Genomic DNA, 20,018 nt, shown 5'->3' on the forward strand with positions numbered 1-20,018 from the left:
GTCTTATGTGTATGTAACAAGTACATAGAATATAAAAAGTTTTCAAGTTTGTAGCTTCCTCACTAGCGTAGTCGCTTAGTGGAATTTTAACGGGGAACATGTTTAAATGGAGAATTACGTCATACTTCGCTATACTTTCCTTTATTACATTGAAATATCTGTCACTTCAAACTTTCTATCTTCAAAGTAAGTTTAGGTAGCTATTGTAATCTAATTTTGAGTTACCAAAGTATGTACCAGGTTGTTAAACGTACACTATGTTTTTGATGTAATGTTATTCCGCTGTTCGAAGGTCGGAATACGTTGTGCTGATACTGAACGTACTATGACGAACGCGATATAAAATTATATCAAGAATTATGTTATTCAAGCTAGAACAGTTGTTTCGACCAACCTGTCACCGGGTTTTGGAGTTATCTTTGTATAACTAGAATATTGTAGATCTTCATTAACATTGTGAATTCATTAGTATTTATTGAAGTCGTCTCATCGTGTTGGCGGCCTCCGTGTCGTGGGAGGTGGGAACGTTGGTTTGTCAGCAAACGCTGTAGCCAACGACGCGATCCAATAATTTGACAATACTAAAAATAAATTGGTACGGTGTAGAAATTGCTTGTATTATTTATTAGCCCCATATTCTTGCTCGTATATCATATTAACCTTTTGGACGCCAATTACCGATATACACGCACCGTAGATTCAACGCCAAAAACCGATTAATCTGTCACAGACCACAGAGAACATCGAGTTTTGACATTTCTATGATGTGGCGTCTGACAGCTTTTGTGTTTGACACGGCGTGGAAAAGGTTAATAATATAATAATGTGTAACTTTGTACGTCTGCCCCTTTAGAAGTGGCAAAGTCAAACAGTGAATTAATCAAAGAATTAATTTACCCTTTGGCAGCCACCGTCGATAAAGCTTTGCCGGCACCAACCATGGCTCGTTTTGTATGCAGCGTATGCTTTATTACGTATACTGAAACGGCAACCTTTAGCAAATTACACACGCTGGGGGTCAATCATGTTTTATAAGGAAAGGAATACCAATATTGATCGTACAAATTACCTTTTTCAGAACCCATAAAAATCCTTTAGAAGGGATAGCGGGCTGCGGCTGGTCTTAAAATTATATTAATAGCATCCCACTTAACTAACTTTATTTTTTTAAACAGACGCAGAGGATGGAGATTTTTTACAACCAGCAAAAAACGCAATCTAGTGCCAATTACGAAGATGTATTTTTGGCAATGCTGCTGCTTATTAAATTAACATCGAAGAAAAAATAGTATTAATTATAACCTAAAAATGTTCTGAGGGTCATAATTAACAGGGGGCGTAAAGATACGTCGCGCCGCGTGAAACTTGCGACGGAAAATTTGGCGATCGCGCGGATTTAAACTTGCCACGGGACACCCTGTCGTTTTTGCTACCAAACATTATGCCAGTGCAACTTAATTATAACTTTGACAGATTATTGTTATGAATTCGGAATATAAATATAATTATGTTCTGCTTTGGAGAAAAATTAAAAAAGAATTCCTTTTGCTTGAATTTTATTTTAAAAGTTACACTTACATTAAATATCATTGCACATGTTTTTTATACATAGGTATATAGGTACCTAATTATGTATTATACAGATGAGGTAATTCTCACCTGTTCATTGCGGAGTCCGAAGGGGCACGATTGGGATCCCTTTTCTGACTCTCAATAAACATAGGCTACGTATTTCGAAAGTCAGAAATTGTTTTCCATATTATTCATGACCAGACCTCGGATTCTTTAATGACAGGTGGAACTCCTGTATCGATAAATTCAATGATCGATACTTTTCCCTAATACTAATGAGATCCCCCTATCAGTTACAAACTAATAGGGAGGCTAATAGTTTGTAACTGATGTATATTTTTTGTGCCATTTCCAACCAAAGGGGTATTGTCGGTTAAGGCGCTCTTTCCATATAAATACAATTTGAAATCAACCTTATCAACAACCGGCAATGTCACATTTGTAAGTATTATTTAGTTTATTATTATAAAGTTTACAGAAAACATATTTTATATGATCGCTAGGTTAGAAAAAAATACTATGAGCGAAGTTTAAATCACTTTAAAATAAAGGACGGAATTGAGTTATATCGATAATTGAGTAAATCGATATAGGAAGTCCCTACCTGTCACAAAACTGCGACTATTAGTTAAAAATAGAAGCCCCGCCAGGCGGGGGGGCTTCGTCGAGTGGTTATCGGGTCTTAATTGCTTAAAAATATAAATAAGGCAACACGATGAAAACTGCTTTTTTAAAACTATATCAATTGATTATTGGAACTTAACTAATACTTATTATTTCTCTTACAATTTTTATGAAGTGTCATGGCACCTCTAAATTGCATATTATTACAATTTGTACTATGTACGGCAGATAATTATATGACTTTAAAAATTAAGACGCCAAAATTACCTAGGTTTGCTTATATTTAATTTTTGACGTTATGACACTTATGACTAACAATAATTATTACAAAAAACGTTGTGGGTGATACATTGGAACGTAGGTACATTTTATGGGATTCAATATAGATCCGGCACGATTTTTTTCGTCATAAACGCACATAGAATTACTGACATCTCACAGCTACATTTATTTATATATATTAGTTGGTACTTTAGGGTCATAGAACGGACACGATCATTTATCAATTAGGTATAAGTATTCTATACCTTCTGCAAGAAACTTACACAAGGTACACATCTGACCTAGCTTGTTATCAGTGTCATCATATCACATATATATATGTGTAACGTAAGTTTTTGGGGTACATACAATACCTAATAAGATTGAGTAAAATAACACAATTACTTAGCAACAGACACTCGTAACAACTAGAATAGTTAACCTTATGAACGCCAAACGGCGCAGGATTATGCCGTGCCCCTTGCCCCGGACGCCAAGGGCTCGTTTTTCAAAAGCTTGTAACTTAGCAATACAAGCGGATGTGTCTTTTTGACAGCTTTTGTTAGATAGGGACTTCCACAATACAATACTTATTACAAGATTACAAGTTACAAGCTTTTGAAAAACGGGCTCCCCTGATCGCTATTATTAGTGTGATGTAAGGTCATTTATTAGAGTGATGAGCACGAATATTTGTTACTGAGACAGTGGTGTTTTCTATGTATTTAAATTTATTTATTATAAAATTTATACCATTCTCTAAGTACCCTATACACAAGCCTTATTGAGCTTACTGTGGGACTTAGTCAATTTGTGTAATAATGTCCTATAATATTTATTTATATATGTACAAAAATACAAAACTCTAATTTTTTTTAGATATTTACCTTATATACATAACTACACCAGAATCACTTGCACAAGTTCAATCTAATACAATGAATTGGGCTGTAAGGCCCGTAAGTATATTACTTTTGGAATGTTTATAGGGTGGCTCAAACAGCTATTCTATTAATTTAACAAAATTATATTATAATTTATAATATAAATATGGTACAAGATCTAGCAATGGTTGCAATAATATTCGTTTTTTAAATAATAAAAGATACTAATATTAATTCGCCATTTTGTTGATGATGTGAAGCATTATGGCATTTATTCAAATGGTACTCATTCATAGTTGAAAAAATATTTATAACAGCTTTGAGTACCTACCTAATTCATTCCTATTTAGATTTTATTACCATAAATAAAGTAAGTATAATGTAATGATTCAATTAAAGTAGTAGTATTTTTACAGTAATAGTTATTTCAAAACTGATTTACAATAATACACTATAAAATACAGTTGTTTCCCTTGCATTGCATGACTTAGATTTTTTTTTCTTAAATAATTTAGAAAATATGAATGGTAAAAGAGGAATGCTGGAATAATCGTGTAAATAAGTAACGCAAACTGTCGATAATCCTTATCAGCATCAATTAGTAAAGGTTTGTTATATTGACTCACATTTAATAGTCCAATACCTAAGTATTGGACTATTAAATGTGACTAATCCTGATCATAATCTAATCCTGTTATCAAACTCAAACATTGCGATTTAGACGGCGCGCAAACTCGTATGCGATTTTAGTTACATTGCGGACTGTTGGTTACGTCCAATTTAACCGACCGATCAAAGCCCGCAATGTAATGCAACTCGCATGCGAGTTCTCGCATCGTCTAAATGAGCCCTAAGGCTGCTCCGCTCTAACCCAATAATATTCCGACCGAGAACAAATTCTTTGACAACTCATTAGAGGGTCTTACTTGTAACTCTCTACTCTTTATTGCGTTACCTGATTCAAGTGATTCTGATTCTGTGATTCCTAAAGCTTGCTTTTAACAGGTAGCAGCGGACGCAGCTTAATAACATCCACATCGACGTCTACCAGTCATTGCTTGTCGAGATCAATCACATCGGGCTTCGCTTCGGTCGCGTTCAATACTTTTGCATCGGATTGTCTTCTGAATATCATACCACTCGGCAGCCTCTCTAACCTCCCATTGGGTGCAATCGTGAATTCCCTACAGCCGATACCCATGGATTCGCTAAGCAAGTCGCCAAAAGCTAGTTTATTGCCTGGCTCACCTATTTCTTCATTCAAGTGCAATTTGTTCGAGGGTGGTTGTGGTTCTCCTGTGGCGTTGCCATGGTTACATATACGCCATTCGTCCACCAATAGCAGGTGTTTACTCAAGTCCCAACCTGAAAATGGTGTGCTTAAGTGATACTGTATACGTCTTAAATAAATATGTAAATATTTATGCAAACTAATCGTTTGTGGTACAAATAAGCTAGCTTCAAGCCACAGGATTTCAGTCAAATACATCGTTTAGTTAAATAAAACCTAGAGTTAACATGGTTACCAGTACAATTTGACACTGGGTTAACGGTTTAACCAGTCAACCCCACCCCGGGTTAGTGAGATGGTGCAAGTGGCGCTTAGCGTGATAGTAATATGATGGATATACCTAAAACTTCTATTACTGCAACGAGTTTCCATATACATATAAAAATTATGTTTTTATTAAGATTTACGATGTTTACTGGGAATTATTTTCCCCAGTATTTTTTTTTTATTTTTTTAAAAGGTGGGAAAAAAATTCACAGTAGTTGCCACTGGTAACAACTTGGTGGTAACTAGTGAGAATAACCCGGTCGCTTGCACCGCTTGACACACGGGCGAAAGGCCGGGGATAGCGCGTGCTTTGGTATATTGATATACAGGTCTAACTTTCACTATAACTTACCTGTCTGCCTCATACCCGCCCTCATCCGATGCCACTCCTTGTTGACGATCTTGTCCGCTTGCACCGCTTGACACACCAGGGCGAAAGGCCGGGGATAGCCCGTGCTTTGGTCAATTGATATACAGGTCTAACTTTCACTATAACTTACCTGTCTGCCTCATACCCGCCCTCATCCGATGCCACTCCTTGTTGACGATCTTGTCCGCTTGCACCGCTTGACACACCAGGGCGAAAGGCCGGGGATAGCCCGTGCTTTGGTCAATTGATATACAGGTCTAACTTTCACTATAACTTACCTGTCTGCCTCATACCCGCCCTCATCCGATGCCACTCCTTGTTGACGATCTTGTCCGCTTGCACCGCTTGACACACCAGGGCGAAAGGCCGGGGATAGCCCGTGCTTTGGTATATTGATATACAGGTCTAACTTTCACTATAACTTACCTGTCTGCCTCATACCCGCCCTCATCCGATTCCACTCCTTGTTGACGATCTTGTCCGCTTGCACCGCTTGACACACCAGGGCGAAAGGCCGGGGATAGCCCGTGCTTTGGTCAATTGATATACAGGTCTAACTTTCACTATAACTTACCTGTCTGCCTCATACCCGCCCTCATCCGATGCCACTCCTTGTTGACGATCTTGTCCGCTTGCACCGCTTGACACACCAGGGCGAAAGGCCGGGGATAGCCCGTGCTTTGGTATATTGATATATAGGTCTAACTTTCACTATAACTTACCTGTCTGCCTCATACCCGCCCTCATCCGATTCCACTCCTTGTTGACGATCTTGTCCGCTTGCACCGCTTGACACACCAGGGCGAAAGGCCGGGGATAGCCCGTGCTTTGGTATATTGATATACAGGTCTAACTTTCACTATAACTTACCTGTCTGCCTCATACCCGCCCTCATCCGATGCCACTCCTTGTTGACGATCTTGTCCGCTTGCACCGCTTGACACACCAGGGCGAAAGGCCGGGGATAGCCCGTGCTTTGGTATATTGATATACAGGTCTAACTTTCACTATAACTTACCTGTCTGCCTCATACCCGCCCTCATCCGATGCCACTCCTTGTTGACGATCTTGTCCGCTTGCACCGCTTGACACACCAGGGCGAAAGGCCGGGGATAGCCCGTGCTTTGGTATATTGATATACAGGTCTAACTTTCACTATAACTTACCTGTCTGCCTCATACCCGCCCTCATCCGATGCCACTCCTTGTTGACGATCTTGTCCGCTTGCACCGCTTGACACACCAGGGCGAAAGGCCGGGGATAGCCCGTGCTTTGGTATATTGATATACAGGTCTAACTTTCACTATAACTTACCTGTCTGCCTCATACCCGCCCTCATCCGATGCCACTCCTTGTTGACGATCTTGTCCGCTTGCACCGCTTGACACACCAGGGCGAAAGGCCGGGGATAGCCCGTGCTTTGGTATATTGATATACAGGTCTAACTTTCACTAGAACTTACCTGTCTGCCTCATCCCCGCCCTGATTCGATGCCACTCCTTGTTGACGATCTTGTCGACGTAGCGCGCCAGGTCTGCCGACGGGCCGTAAGAGAAGCGGCCAGCGACGGCGCCGTCCGCGGCCGCGCGGCTCCATTCCGCCGCTTGCACCGCTTGGCACACCAGGGCGAATGGTCTAGGATAGCCCGTGCTTTGGTATATTGGCTAAACACAAAAACAAATTCTTTGATGGGACGTACACTCAGTAAAAAAAAAGGAAATTGATACTTCCTTTTTGAAATAAGAAAGACAATTTAAATACCCGGAAGACACAATTTCTTTGCACAGTCGGTGTAAACACCGCGAAATAGCAAGGGTCATATCATAATGATTGTTTCTAGTCAACTGTACAACAATCATACCATAAAATAATATAAAGAAAGTCCTACCTTAGAACACTTCATAACAGTTTGCAAATTTTGTCATACTAGTTAGGGTTCCGTAGCCAAATGGCAAAAAACGGAACCCTTATGGATTCGTCATTTCTGTCTGTCTGTCTGTCCGTCTGTCTGTCCGTCCGTATGTCACAGCCACTTTATTCCGAAACTATAAGATCTATACTGTTGAAACTTGGTAAGTACTTGGCCGCTTTTTTCTGTAAAAGGGTCGATTAACTATTTCTTGTTGATATTCAGTCCCATCAGCCAGGAGACAATAGTAGCACAGTTTGTTAGAAGAAATGGGATACCACGTTCTACTAACATATGGAATAGATGGCCCAATTGGCCTATTATGGAAAGACTACCTACCCCAAAAAGTTCATGCTTTGTTAATTTAAATACATACCATAAAACGAGTTTTAAGAGTTACCCAGGAGAACGTAACCATGGCAACCAATGACAAGAAAAGTAGATTGAGGCAAAAGTAAACGCTCACCAAATAGTGGTCGTTGATGGCGCACGTCACGATAGACAGCAGCACGGCATGGAAGTAAGCGCACAACACGTCGTCTGGCGCGGCGGACTCCTTCACCACCACCAGCAGCTGGCGACTCGCCACGTCGGGGAGCAGCATGTACTCGCGACGCTCATACACCTCGCTCAGAACCTTCAAACACGCTGCCTTGGGATTACGCTGTAGAAAGGACTTTACTGAACCTCCTAATTTTATCTGAAATCCGGCTATCTTCAAGTCTGAAATAATAATGTTCGGTTTATAACTTTGACTCTAACTATCTGAACCTACGGCACCTTAAGAATGACTTTTATACGCAATGAGCGAGTTATATTGAGTAGTCAAGCAAGACGTTGGTAACTAAAACGAGCTGTTTTAAACTAGTGTCCAAAAAGGCAAATACAACTATTATTTACCCAATAGATTTGGTCCTAATTGATAAAATATTATTGGTTCATTCTGATTTATTTCGCAAGGAGTAGCCAAAACTTCTTTCTTCAAATATGTTTCGATAACTTGTAGGAATCTTGGTTCATTCAATGTTTTTAAACAAACAGCTCGCACAGCAAAATAGTTGAAAGTAATATGAAGTATTATCATCATTGTAAATATTATAATAGAGTTTCTGAAATGAAACATTAAATATTATTGACACAACTAATGGCCAACATAGGATTATTAACAGAAATAATATCAAGTTGCAGATTTACATATATATTATGAAGCTGAAGCTTGCATGAATTAGTATACCTATAGATATACTATCTTGTAGTAGGTAGTAAAACAATAAGCAATGGTAAGCCAGTTTACAGCACCTATAAATATGGCTAAGTACCTTCTTTACGAGTATGAAAAACAATAGCATTATTATTAAATAAAAACTGGCCAAGTGCGAGTCGGACTCGCGCACGAAGGGTTCCGCACCATCAATAAAAAGCGGCCAAGTGCGAGTTGGACTCGTCCATGAAGGGTTCCGTATTTAGGCGATTTATGACGTATTAAAAAAAAACTACTTACTAGATCTCGTTCAAACCAATTTTCGGTGGAAGTTTACATGGTAATGTACATCATATTTTTTTTTAGTTTTATCATTCTCTTATTTTAGAAGTTACAGGGGGGGGGGGGGACACACATTTTACCACTTTGGAAGTGTCTCTCGCGCAAACTATTCAGTTTATAAAAAAATGATATTAGAAACCTCAATATCATTTTTAAAGACCTATCCATAGATACCCCACACGTATGGGTTTGATGAAAAAAAAATTTTGAGTTTCAATTCGAAGTATGGGGAACCCCAAAAATTTATTGTTTTTTTTTCTATTTTTGTGTGAAAATCTTAATGCGGTTCACAGAATACATCTACTTACCAAGTTTCAACAGTATAGTTCTTATAGTTTCGGAGAAAAGTGGCTGTGACATACGGACGGACAGACAGACGGACAGACGGACAGACAGACAGACAGACAGACATGACGAATCTATAAGGGTTCCGTTTTTTGCCATTTGGCTACGGAACCCTAAAAATAGAGCAAAACAAGCAAAAAACGGTCACTCATCCAAGTACAGACCCCGCCCGACGTTGCTTAACTTCGGTCAAAAATCACGTTTGTTGTATGGGAGCCCCACTTAATTCTTTATTTTATTCTGTTTTTAGTATTTGTTGTTATAGCGGCAACAGAAATACATCATCTGTGAAAATTTCAACTGTCTAGCTATCACGGTTCGTGAAATACAGCCTGGTGACAGACGGACGGACGGACGGATAGCGGAGTCTTAGTAAAAGGGTCCCGTTTTTACCCTTTGGGTACGGAACCCTAAAAAATATCAACAACAATACCCAAATAACGTAATAATTAGCAGTGCTGTGAGCGAAGCAATGAGATTGACCGCAGTTTCTTGAGCAGAATCCTTTGCAGATACGTCGGCCATGTTGCCTCTTATTGCGTGGTGTTGGGTCATCGCTACTCGAGTAGCACCACCTTAAAACACATACAAAAAATACATCAGAACTTAAACTTTTGGCACAGACTAACGTAAATTTCAATTGAGTATTGAGTATGTAGACCAGTGGTTCCTAACCTGAGGGTCATTACCCCCGTGGGGGTAATACTGGTATTTTACGGGGGTAATAAGCTAACCTAATATAACAATACAACAAACATACACGTTTTTTTTTATTACCATTGGGAGGAGGGGTAAAATCAGGTTCCCTAGTTAGTCATAGGGGTGACCGGACTGAAAAGGTTAGGAACCACTGATGTAGACCCAAAAACCTGTTACGGAAGTGCCATCAACAGTATGACAATTGCAAAGGCATAACGACTACCAATGATCAGAGGGCCTAGCCAAGATGACAGTCATTTGCGTTGTAGCAAACGAAACGCCCCGCAGTCAGTTGACGTTTTTGGCGGTTTTTTATATTTAATATTTGAGTAGCTAGGGTAAGTATGAAGGACAACCTTCATATTTTAGTTTACCACTTTGAATCCGCAGCTAAATATCAACTCCCACTATGTACTGATACTTGGTTGACTATAAATTTCTATCCAATGCCTGTGTTTCCTCAAAATGCTTCAACTACTACAATATAACAGAGACTTAATGTCTATATTATTACAGTTGATAATACATTAAGATCTTACCTGCAACACCCACAATAGCCTTCATGACGGTACTGACACATAATGCAAATGTGGTGTAGTTCCGGAACATTGGCAAAGCTATTTCAATGCACATCGCTGCGTCATTAAGGGTGTCAGCATAAAGTCTCCATTTTTTACTGTATGCATCTAGGTAAGTTCTGCATAAAAAGATAAAGTGGTGATTAAATTATGCTTTATGAATCATTTTAACCCTGCAATAGAAAGCATAATTAACCAGTTTTATTACCCGTGACTAAAAGCAAATAATATTCTCCCAATGTGTCCACAACCATCCTTGAGGACCCAAGTAATAGTAGCTGCAAGAGGGGTGGCATTGGTATCTCCCACCCCCACCCCTCGAAGTACCTCTTGAGTAGCAAGAATGCCTGCAAAGTAAAACTCATGTTTACATTTGTTGTAGCAGAAAAAGGAAGATACCCAATCTCTTAACCCTTCAGTTGGCATACATCATTTTAAAATTGTTGTACTTAATTTTAATGTTAAGTAATAAAACTTCAAATAGACTAGACCAGCGGTTCTCAATCTTTTTTTTTGACGGAACCCTTTTGGAAAGCGAAATACTTGATGGAACCCTACAATAAAACAATAGTTTTTAGAAGTGTATTTTTTTATTAATAAGCATAATAATTATGCTTATTTTATTATTCTAAATTCTTGCGGAACCCCTGCAGGGGTGTCACGGAACCCAGGGTTCCGCGGAACACACTTTGAGAATGGCTGGACTAGACATTACCTCTGCAGGAGTTTACAACATCTAAATTATCCTATTGTCTAATGGGATAATTTAGATGTTCTGGTAATTCCCCACACTATGTATATGTAAAACTAAAATAAAAAAAAATTGTAAGTCACCTGAAATTGTACTACAGAAAGCTTGTGCTGTGTCCCACACTTGGTATGGTAAGTAATCTTTGCTAACACTGTCTGGATAGCCCTGAGGTAGAAATATTTGGGTTATCCAGTTAGTTAAATCACTGAACCGCCTCTCTTCTAATATTACAATGTTTTGCTGCTCTGAAAACAAAAACAAAAAAACAGTTTTGAGATATATGTTCACTGAATTTCTTTGTTTACATTTTTTTAGTAACAAATATTACAAACCAGGTGGCTTCACGTAAAGCCTTTCTTTTGATGAGGAAACATACTTTTCCTTCAATACAATTTCACCTTCATTTCCACATTTAGACATTGTTGATTATATTTTATCTGCAATGCCCAAGAATTATATATTACAACAGAGAATTTTCGCTTCTAAAATAGTTTTAACTACCCTACCCGGTATTAATCAATGAAAAAGCTACGCTACGGTTCACATCTCAACACAACACGTCAAGCAAAATGCAAATCAACGACAACGACATCGACATCAATCAAGGCCCCAACGTTCTCGGTTCTCAGTACAAAATTTATCTGTCAAGCCGTAGCCATTTTGGTGGTGGGCAAGCTGTGTATGTGTGCGTTAAAATGTGTATGTGTGAGTTTATTGCACGTTTCTAGGGATGTAGATTTGTCGATTTTAATCATGTTATATATCGATACTCTCTACACAGCGGAACGTAATAGCGATTAATTGAAGCTTCGATATCTTCACTAAAAATAAACAACCGGAAATGCTAATGGATAATGAATACTTTATAAATTTTATAATATAATAATAAACTCTATTATTGCGAAAAACATATTTTATTTGGTTTTAATGTAACATTTATACATATATGTGGCGTTCCATGCCTCCTTTAGACAATAATTCAAATAATTATAACGGGGTCATAATTAAGAGCAACTTATAAGTAAAGAACTTCTAAATTAATGTTATAATAGTTATCTGTTCATTTTAGATAGTTTAGATCCTTTCAAGTAAAATTTAAATTGTAAAAAGGCCGTATAGTTTATCGATATGACTTTATCGTCGTGGCCACATGCCTCTGGTTCCTCATTGTAAATCGTACATAAAATAATACATCTATGACATCAATGTAACGCATAGATGTATTATTTTTAAAGATGGAGCGTAAGCCACCTGTCACCGTAGCCTCACACACACAGACACATTTTATGTACGATTTACAATGAGGAACCAGAGGCATGTGGCCACGACGATAAAGTCATATCGATAAACTATACGGCCTTTTTACAATTTAAATTTTACTTGAAAGGATCTAAACTATCTAAAATGAACAGATAACTATTATAACATTAATTTAGAAGTTCTTTACTTATAAGTTGCTCTTAATTATGACCCCGTTATAATTATTTGAATTATTGTCTAAAGGAGGCATGGAACGCCACATATATGTATAAATGTTACATTAAAACCAAATAAAATATGTTTTTCGCAATAATAGAGTTTATTATTATATTATAAAATTTATAAAGTATTCATTATCCATTAGCATTTCCGGTTGTTTATTTTTAGTGAAGATATCGAAGCTTCAATTAATCGCTATTACGTTCCGCTGTGTAGAGAGTATCGATATATAACATGATTAAAATCGACAAATCTACATCCCTAGAAACGTGCAATAAACTCACACATACACATTTTAACGCACACATACACAGCTTGCCCACCACCAAAATGGCTACGGCTTGACAGATAAATTTTGTACTGAGAACCGAGAACGTTGGGGCCTTGATGTAACGTGAGCAACGTCAGCTGTCAGTGTCATACTATGGGTACGTTCTCAGGTTCTCAGACTAAATCCGTAACACACTACCGCACGGCACCAAGGTCACGGTGCACCACACCCATTAGTGAGAGCGAGAAAAAGATGACTTTAAGGCATGTCACACATGAGCTGAGTTTTTTCAAAAATCCAGAGCTCTTGTGGCATCGGAAATTCAGAACGAGACCCTAATAAAATAAAAAAATTAAGTGACAAGACAAGACAACATCCGTGCCAGGAAAAAAGTAATTCCGTCAGCTTAATTTAGATATTTTTTTTTGTAAGATCTTATTACAATACAATGTATATTCAAATGTTATAGCCAAGCATTATTTACCGTTTAGGATATAATTATTAATTATCTATTAGGTATGTTGTCAAACGAGATATCCTTCTCTTGGCAAAACAATGTGTATCTGTACTTATAGTATTATCAGAAATAGGACATTTTAACTGTTGTTTGTTAGGAAGTAATTTTTAGTGATTGCATTAAAAATTCATCAAATCCCCAATGGCATAATGGCTATTAATAATGATACAGTAAACTTTTGCGATGAGAACAAAAACCTCGATGTAAGTGTTGTGGGAGAGATCAGTGGCCTGGAAATAGTCGAAGATACTTCGGACAGTGAAGATGGGCCAAAACAGACGGCGTCGAATGCGGTTGCTGCCATCGCTAGGCCTAACGTGCCGCCTGTGTTCGGCTCTGTTACCGTAAGCAACTCAGATAACGTCCAGTTTGGAAATAATACGTATTTCCAAGGTCCCGTTGTCATAAAGCAAATTATTCACAATAAATCTGGCATTGAAAACGTCTCGTACGATAAGACCGGTGATGGGAATGTTTCACCACCACATAAAAACGGGAAAGACCCTGATATTGACAATGGTAAGACTAATTATTATGTTATTTAAAATTTACAGCAACTCTCACCCTGAAGGATGTGGATTCAAACTGGATCCTATCAATGAGTTTTTGAGAGTTACATAGAAAGTATTGTTAGATTTAGATTGTTGTGAGGCAACTGGAATAATACCAACAAGACCTTTGAGTCACTTATGTAAAAAAATAGCACTTAAGCTATTTCCTGGGATTATGTTGTTAAAGTAGACTCCAAGGATATAGGACACAACTGAAAAGCACTTAGATGCTTGCTGTAAGTAGTGTGTCTGTCTTATGTATCACAACAATTTTTAATGTAAAAATGCATCCACGAATTTGGTGTTGATACAAAACCGATAGGGTTTCACAGCACTTAAAAAAAATGCCAGTCAAGCAACAAAAGAGCATGTAGATGGTCTTACCTGATAGACAGTCTTCTCCCCATTGACCTTATATGCTATTCAAACTATTCAAATGTTGTTTTTGAACTTTGTTTATTATTTCTAGTGTTAGATATAATAGAATTCATTAAATGTGTCTTCTTTTATTTATAATCGTAAAAATTGTATTGTAATTTTAATTGAATAAACGCTATACGTTAAAAATGTTGAAAAAAAAAAACATTAAATTGTTTGTTATAAATTATAACATTATTAATTTAATTTCATTGCAGATTCTGATAAATTTGTTCTCAAGACGTGGCACAAACTTACAATAGCTCTAACTGCCTTAGTGGTACTAATCAGTTGTGCCATTGTGTTTGGCATACCTAAAGGGTCAGATGGATCTTTTGATGAGCACTCAAGTAAGTTTTTAACTTAACCTTTGGCTGTATGTTACAAATCCGGCTACCTCAGGAATAACGTAGTGTGGGGCCACAGATTTGACCAAATGTTAATAAGGTTTTTTCTTTCAAATAAATATTATTATTCCTATTAAGGTATGTTCGACTAAGATCGGACACCGGGTAAGATCGTATGATTCAAATTTCTGCCTGTTGCGGGGCTTTTTTTTAATGCTGGCAAGGTGATGCAATGCCCGGGACAAAACAGCGCATTGCATCACCTTGCCAGCATTGAAAAAAAGCCCCGCAACAGGCAGAAATTTGAATCATACGATCTTACCCGGTGTCCGATCTTAGTCGAACATACCTTATTATATATTCATTGTTTAAATGTGACGCAATTTAACTCGATATGTCAATTTTTTTTTTTGTGCTAATACGTTTATAAGTACATCCTTACTTACTCAAGGTGTATGTGTATTTTTACGGGATGTTATTTAGCTTGTTGGTGACACTTGCATTTATTTCAGGCAGACTGGTGTCGGGCTCATGTCATGAATACTCATCAGAACTTAGACTGGTTGCGATTGTAGTGACACCACTCATTTCGGCGTGGCTATCGTACTGTCTACTAACAATGAACTTGCGGTTTTCGTTTAGCTTCCTAAGGTGGCATGCAGTGAATAGGACTGCTAAAAAGAAACCAAAAGATATAGGTAATTGACTATGTTCCATAAGTATGCTACTATTGATGCTGACCGATGGTATGAGACTAAAAATTTCATTCCATTTTATTCCATTATATATCAATAGCAATTTAAACCGCATATAAAATAAAGTACCAATGTTACATGAATATACATGTATAAAAGAGATTAGTGGCCAGCGAGATACTGTATGATTCATAGTTATGGTTATTTCATTCGTTTTGATAACAATTGGTCCATATTGTAAACAGGTACTTATATTATTTGCTTTTCAGTTGTGTGTCATTACTAACCTAACTTTGCGAGGCTTGTACCTACAAAACACGTCACTAAACGCATGTATGGGGTTCACTTATTTAAACGGTGTATACTATATACCTGATTAATAATTGCGATAATAATTGTGATTGCAATAATTACCGGGGCATTTCCCTCCTTAGTATCGTGGGCAAGTTATTCGGTAGGGTAGTACTATCAAGACTACAACAACTTGCCAATCGTGTATATCCCAAAAGTCAGTGTGGATTCCGTGCCCAGCGTTCCACAACGGACATGATCTTTACACTTCGGCAAATCCAGGAGAAGTGCCGAGAGCAGAAAACATCTCTGGTGGTCGCATTCGTTGACCTGAATAAGGCCTTTGTCACAGTTAGCCGAGAAGGGCTTTATTCCGTACTGGAACATATAGGATGCCCACCAAAACTCTTGAGTCTTGTGAAGTCCTTTCACGAAGGCATGCAAGGAGCTGTAGTGTTTGACGGTATCGTGTCTGACCCGTTCTTTATGCGGAGAGGTGTTCGGCAAGGCTGCGTACTGGCGCCTACCCTGTTTGGTATTTTCTTTTCGTTACTGCTGAAAACTGCTTTCGGTGACGACCAACAGGGTATCCATCTGCATACGAAGGCTGATGGGAAACTTTACAACGTTTCCCTTCTCAAATCTAAGAGAAAACGAGACGATTTATTCGTTGATAGCTTGCTCTTTGCTGATGACGCAGCCTTCATCGCCACATCGCAGTTTGAGCTTCAAACTATTATGGACAAGTTTTCTCGTGCCTGCGCTCTGTTCTCTATGTCCATCAATCCCCGGACAACTGTTGTACTGGCTCAAGGGTGTGCGGAAATACCGACAATTCTGTTGGATGGTGCCCCGCTCGAGTCAGTCGACAAGTTTTGCTACCTCGGGTCGACTGTGACTAGCAATCTCTCACCGGATGCAGAAATCGACGTTCGAATCGGAAAAGCCGCAACGATCTTTGGGAAGTTGAGTGCAAGAGTATGGCAAAATAAACATCTAACCAGGAAAGCCAAGATGGTTGTCTATCAAACATGCATCCTGAGCATACTCTTGTACGGAGCTGAGACCTGGACATCGTATGCCAAGCACGAACGTCGTCTCAACGCTTTCCACATGCGCTGCGTCCGGAACATATTGGGCATATCTTGGAAGGACAGGGTCACGAACGAGAGGGTTCTTGAGATTGCTCAGCTGCCCAGCCTCTTTGCGCTGCTAAAGCAGAGACGCTTACGCTGGCTGGGGCATGTGCATCGAATGCAACCTTCTCGTTTGCCGCGGCGTGTTTTGCTTGGCGCCATAGCTGATGCCAAGAGAAGCGTCGGTCGGCCGATGCTACGGCACAAAGACTGCGCCAAGCGAGACATGCACTCCTTCAACATCCCGGTTCATAAATGGGAGGAGCTTGCCGAGGACAGAGACAAGTGGCGCAAACTGGTGTTCGACGGGCGTAAAATTCACGACGACGCTTGGTTTAAGACACTCGCAAGTAAGCGAGCCAAGCGTCATCAGCCCGACACTTGTTCGCCACGGGTAATTTACACCTGCCAGGCCTGTGGTCGTGTTTGCCGCTCCCGTATTGGCTTACATAGCCACGAAAAACGTTGTCGCCCTACCTGACACTGTTTCAATAGTCTGTAATAGACTTTAAGGCCAATGATGATGATGACTATATACCTATTTACAGTTAAGGTTTCTGCAAATTAATTTAAATTCTGACACCTTACATATCACAGGAAACTCTGATTTAGATTTTAGACTTTATCTGATTACAAAATCGCCACAAAATTCATCTTGGTTCTTGTTTGATCGGATTGATTTTAAAATAACGGTCAAGAATACCATATATCCCCACCTCATCATATATAACGTGGAACTGGGACAGTTAGGAATCATTCCTTGATGTATATGGCGACGAGGAGTTGGTTTTCGAGCCCTTTCGATCCAAAAAAAACATTATCATCATTTTAGCATAATCTGTAGTGTTATTGCATGACATTGAATTGAACGAGGCAGGACACATTGCTGTTTTGCAATATCAAGACTGAATGTTCCAGCAGGCGCGCCAGGAGATCTGCTCATAGCTCCTAATCATTTGAGGATCGTGTCCCGGATGGAGTGGTTAGCGCAGCCGGAAACAGGGCCTCTGGATAAGCTGCGGCTGCCAGCTCCGTGGGTCATTATTAGTCACACGGCTACCAACTTTTGTTACAACCAGGTATTTATTACTCATAACCGGGTATTGCTTTTTATTGAGGTGAAAACTTCTTTAGCGGCACTGGGCACTTTTAGAGGTGGGAAAAAAATAATAAACTCGAGACAGCGTAAGGCGATCACGTGACCGTAAGGGGCGTAAGGCGATCACGTGACCGTAAGCCCCGTAAGGTGGCCACTCATAATTTAAATGGCATTTAAATCAATAAAGAAATACTCAATGTTATTTGACGTTTATGTTGCGGACTCCTTTTCAAGACTCTTTACCTATGTTCAAATAATTTGACGTTGTCATGGCAGTATGTAAATAAACATGTCAATGAAAAAGTGTGATCTTATTTGAGAATTATAATAATATATAATAGATAAATAGAATACCTCCGCTAAATGTATGTATCGTGACCGGGCGTCGGTAACATAGTGAGGTGAGTTTTCACTTCTATCGGCACTCCCGGAGTGCAACCGTTGTTGCTTTTTTTAACGGAAGTTGGGTCTGCGGGATCGGCCTAAATTAAAATAGCTTCATACAACGGTACGTGTTAGGTGTCGACTTTGCTATTTTTAGTTCGGTCTGGTGGTTTTAGTCTAAATATGTTAACTATAGCTGTTTATTGTAAAAATTGGCTGCTTATTAAACGCGTTAGCCAAGATTCCATGAATACGTTACTTACTACGGCCGTTAAAGTATGATAATTAATTGCGCGATCGTTGCGTCGTCTGTAGACTTGTTGCCTTTATAAACAAAAATTGTAAAACCGGGGATTTATTATAATTTCATGGACGCATAGGACGATATTACGTCGGCGTAAGTGCAATTTGTACCTATGTAAAGGACAACCAAACAAAATAACATTTCATATTTAGGTAAATATGAGGTTACTATCCTTTGTTTTAATCTGGTTAGTCGGTTAAAAGTTGAGTAACATATTTGTAGTTGCAGATATTTTTATCGATTAGTATAGTTTATGTACGGGTGAATGTAGTTATAATTTGTTGATGTTTCAGAGCAGCTGCGTGTACAACGTGCGGCTGGTGCAGGAGTACCACATTGGGTCGCGCGGGTGGTACGACATCGGGTACAACTTCCTCGTCGGCGGCGACGGCTCGGCCTACTACGGCCGCGGCTGGGACTCCGAGGGCGCCCACACGCTCGGCTACAACAAGTACAGTATCGGCATCGCCTTCATAGGCACCTTCTCCCGAGAGGCCCCGCCGCAGAAACAGCTCGACGCGTGCAAGAAACTCATCGACCTCGGCGTCGCTTCTGGTAAAATCGCCAAAGACTACAAACTGTTCGCCCATAGTCAACTGTCGGCGTGGGAGAGCCCAGGAAAGAAGCTCGTCGAAATACTGCACGAGTGGCCGCATTTTGTTAAAGACACGAGCCAATTGGAGACTCTCCTGCCAAAATATTGAATAGGATGTGATTCTTTGTCTGTGCCAGTGTAAGTTTAAGTCGTGACCTGAGTGCGGGCCGCGCACTGTTTAAGTGATAATGACAAGGGAAATCTCCGAAGACAAGAGTGTTTGTTACCTAGTCATATTACTAGTAAATAATGAACTTTAGAATTTGAATTCCGTTTATGATGTCTCATCATCTTCATCAAGTTATCTCCTATTACTAGCATACTCGCAGAAACAGACTTTACCTCCTCTCAAAACAAGGATCTGTGATGAATTTGGTACGATGTACCGAAAATAAAGAGTAACCAAATGAAATTAACTTATTTACAGGCCTTCGACTGTATTATATTATATTGTAGTAATGAGTAAGTTTTGTTATATAATTCGTTCTAAAACTATACTTATACAGTTATATCATGCTCGTTACTCATGTTTTATCTAAATGCTTATTCTATTCTATGAGTTAAAGAACATTATATTCATATCCGTCGCGGACAGCCATAAAACTGTTTATTTATGACTGAGAAGAAGGAAAATCTTTGTAGGTATCAGTCGGATTTTGAGCGATATTATTTCATCATCGCAATATAAGTAGTAAGGCACTACAAACGTAAAACAAATTGTAATGTACATGAAATTGAATATGTGGTATATACTATTATAAATAAAATTAATTATTAATTTTAATTACACATGTAAGTAAAATGTATGAAGATAAGAATCCTAAATTTATATGATCGC

The 20,018-nt window shown here is 38.9% G+C and overlaps 2 protein-coding genes across 5 annotated transcripts; one reads left to right on the top strand and one right to left on the bottom strand.

Annotated features, from left to right (window-relative positions):
• Positions 1 to 4,392: 4,392 nt before the first annotated feature.
• LOC134661590 (RUS family member 1) lies at positions 4,393 to 11,657 on the bottom strand. Its single transcript, XM_063517720.1, has 9 exons — positions 11,427 to 11,657; positions 11,178 to 11,339; positions 10,552 to 10,690; positions 10,305 to 10,462; positions 9,500 to 9,641; positions 8,079 to 8,287; positions 7,645 to 7,901; positions 6,732 to 6,933; positions 4,393 to 4,706 (listed from the first exon to the last, which is right to left on the bottom strand). The coding sequence occupies exons 1-9, from the start codon at positions 11,512 to 11,514 to the stop codon at positions 4,393 to 4,395; spliced, it is 1,671 nt and encodes a 556-aa protein (XP_063373790.1). The 5' UTR covers positions 11,515 to 11,657.
• A 1,851-nt stretch (positions 11,658 to 13,508) lies between these two features.
• LOC134661922 (peptidoglycan-recognition protein LF-like) lies at positions 13,509 to 19,644 on the top strand. 4 transcript variants are annotated; one of them, XM_063518170.1, is made up of 5 exons: positions 13,509 to 13,880; positions 14,548 to 14,679; positions 15,189 to 15,374; positions 17,717 to 17,877; positions 18,879 to 19,644. In XM_063518170.1, exons 1-5 carry the CDS (start codon positions 13,511 to 13,513, stop codon positions 19,287 to 19,289), a joined length of 1,260 nt encoding a protein of 419 aa, XP_063374240.1. In that variant the 5' UTR covers positions 13,509 to 13,510; the 3' UTR covers positions 19,290 to 19,644. The 4 variants fall into 4 exon arrangements, with proteins under 4 accessions (XP_063374240.1, XP_063374241.1, XP_063374242.1 ...); XM_063518171.1 differs by having other exon boundaries at positions 17,720 to 17,877; XM_063518172.1 differs by lacking the exon at positions 15,189 to 15,374.
• Positions 19,645 to 20,018: the final 374 nt, after the last annotated feature.

This window comes from Cydia amplana, chromosome Z (assembly GCF_948474715.1).
Source record: "Cydia amplana chromosome Z, ilCydAmpl1.1, whole genome shotgun sequence".
NCBI lineage: Eukaryota > Metazoa > Arthropoda > Insecta > Lepidoptera > Tortricidae > Cydia > Cydia amplana.

Bases quoted from the DNA above. Each gene is read 5' to 3' on its own strand.
- LOC134661590 (XM_063517720.1), bottom strand. From the start codon at position 11,514: ATGTCTAAATGTGGAAATGAAGGTGAAATTGTATTGAAGGAAAAGTAT. The intron at 9,642-10,304 runs GTAAGATCTTAA...ATGTGTTTTAAG, and splicing joins GGCTATTGTGGGTGTTGCAG to GTGGTGCTACTCGAGTAGCG. The intron at 8,288-9,499 runs GTATTGTTGTTG...GTTTCATTTCAG, and splicing joins CTAATTATTACGTTATTTGG to AAACTCTATTATAATATTTA.
- LOC134661922 (XM_063518170.1), top strand. From the start codon at position 13,511: ATGGCTATTAATAATGATACAGTAAACTTTTGCGATGAGAACAAAAAC. The intron at 15,375-17,716 runs GTAATTGACTAT...TGAATGTTCCAG, and splicing joins AAAGAAACCAAAAGATATAG to CAGGCGCGCCAGGAGATCTG. The intron at 17,878-18,878 runs GTATTTATTACT...TTGATGTTTCAG, and splicing joins CCAACTTTTGTTACAACCAG to AGCAGCTGCGTGTACAACGT.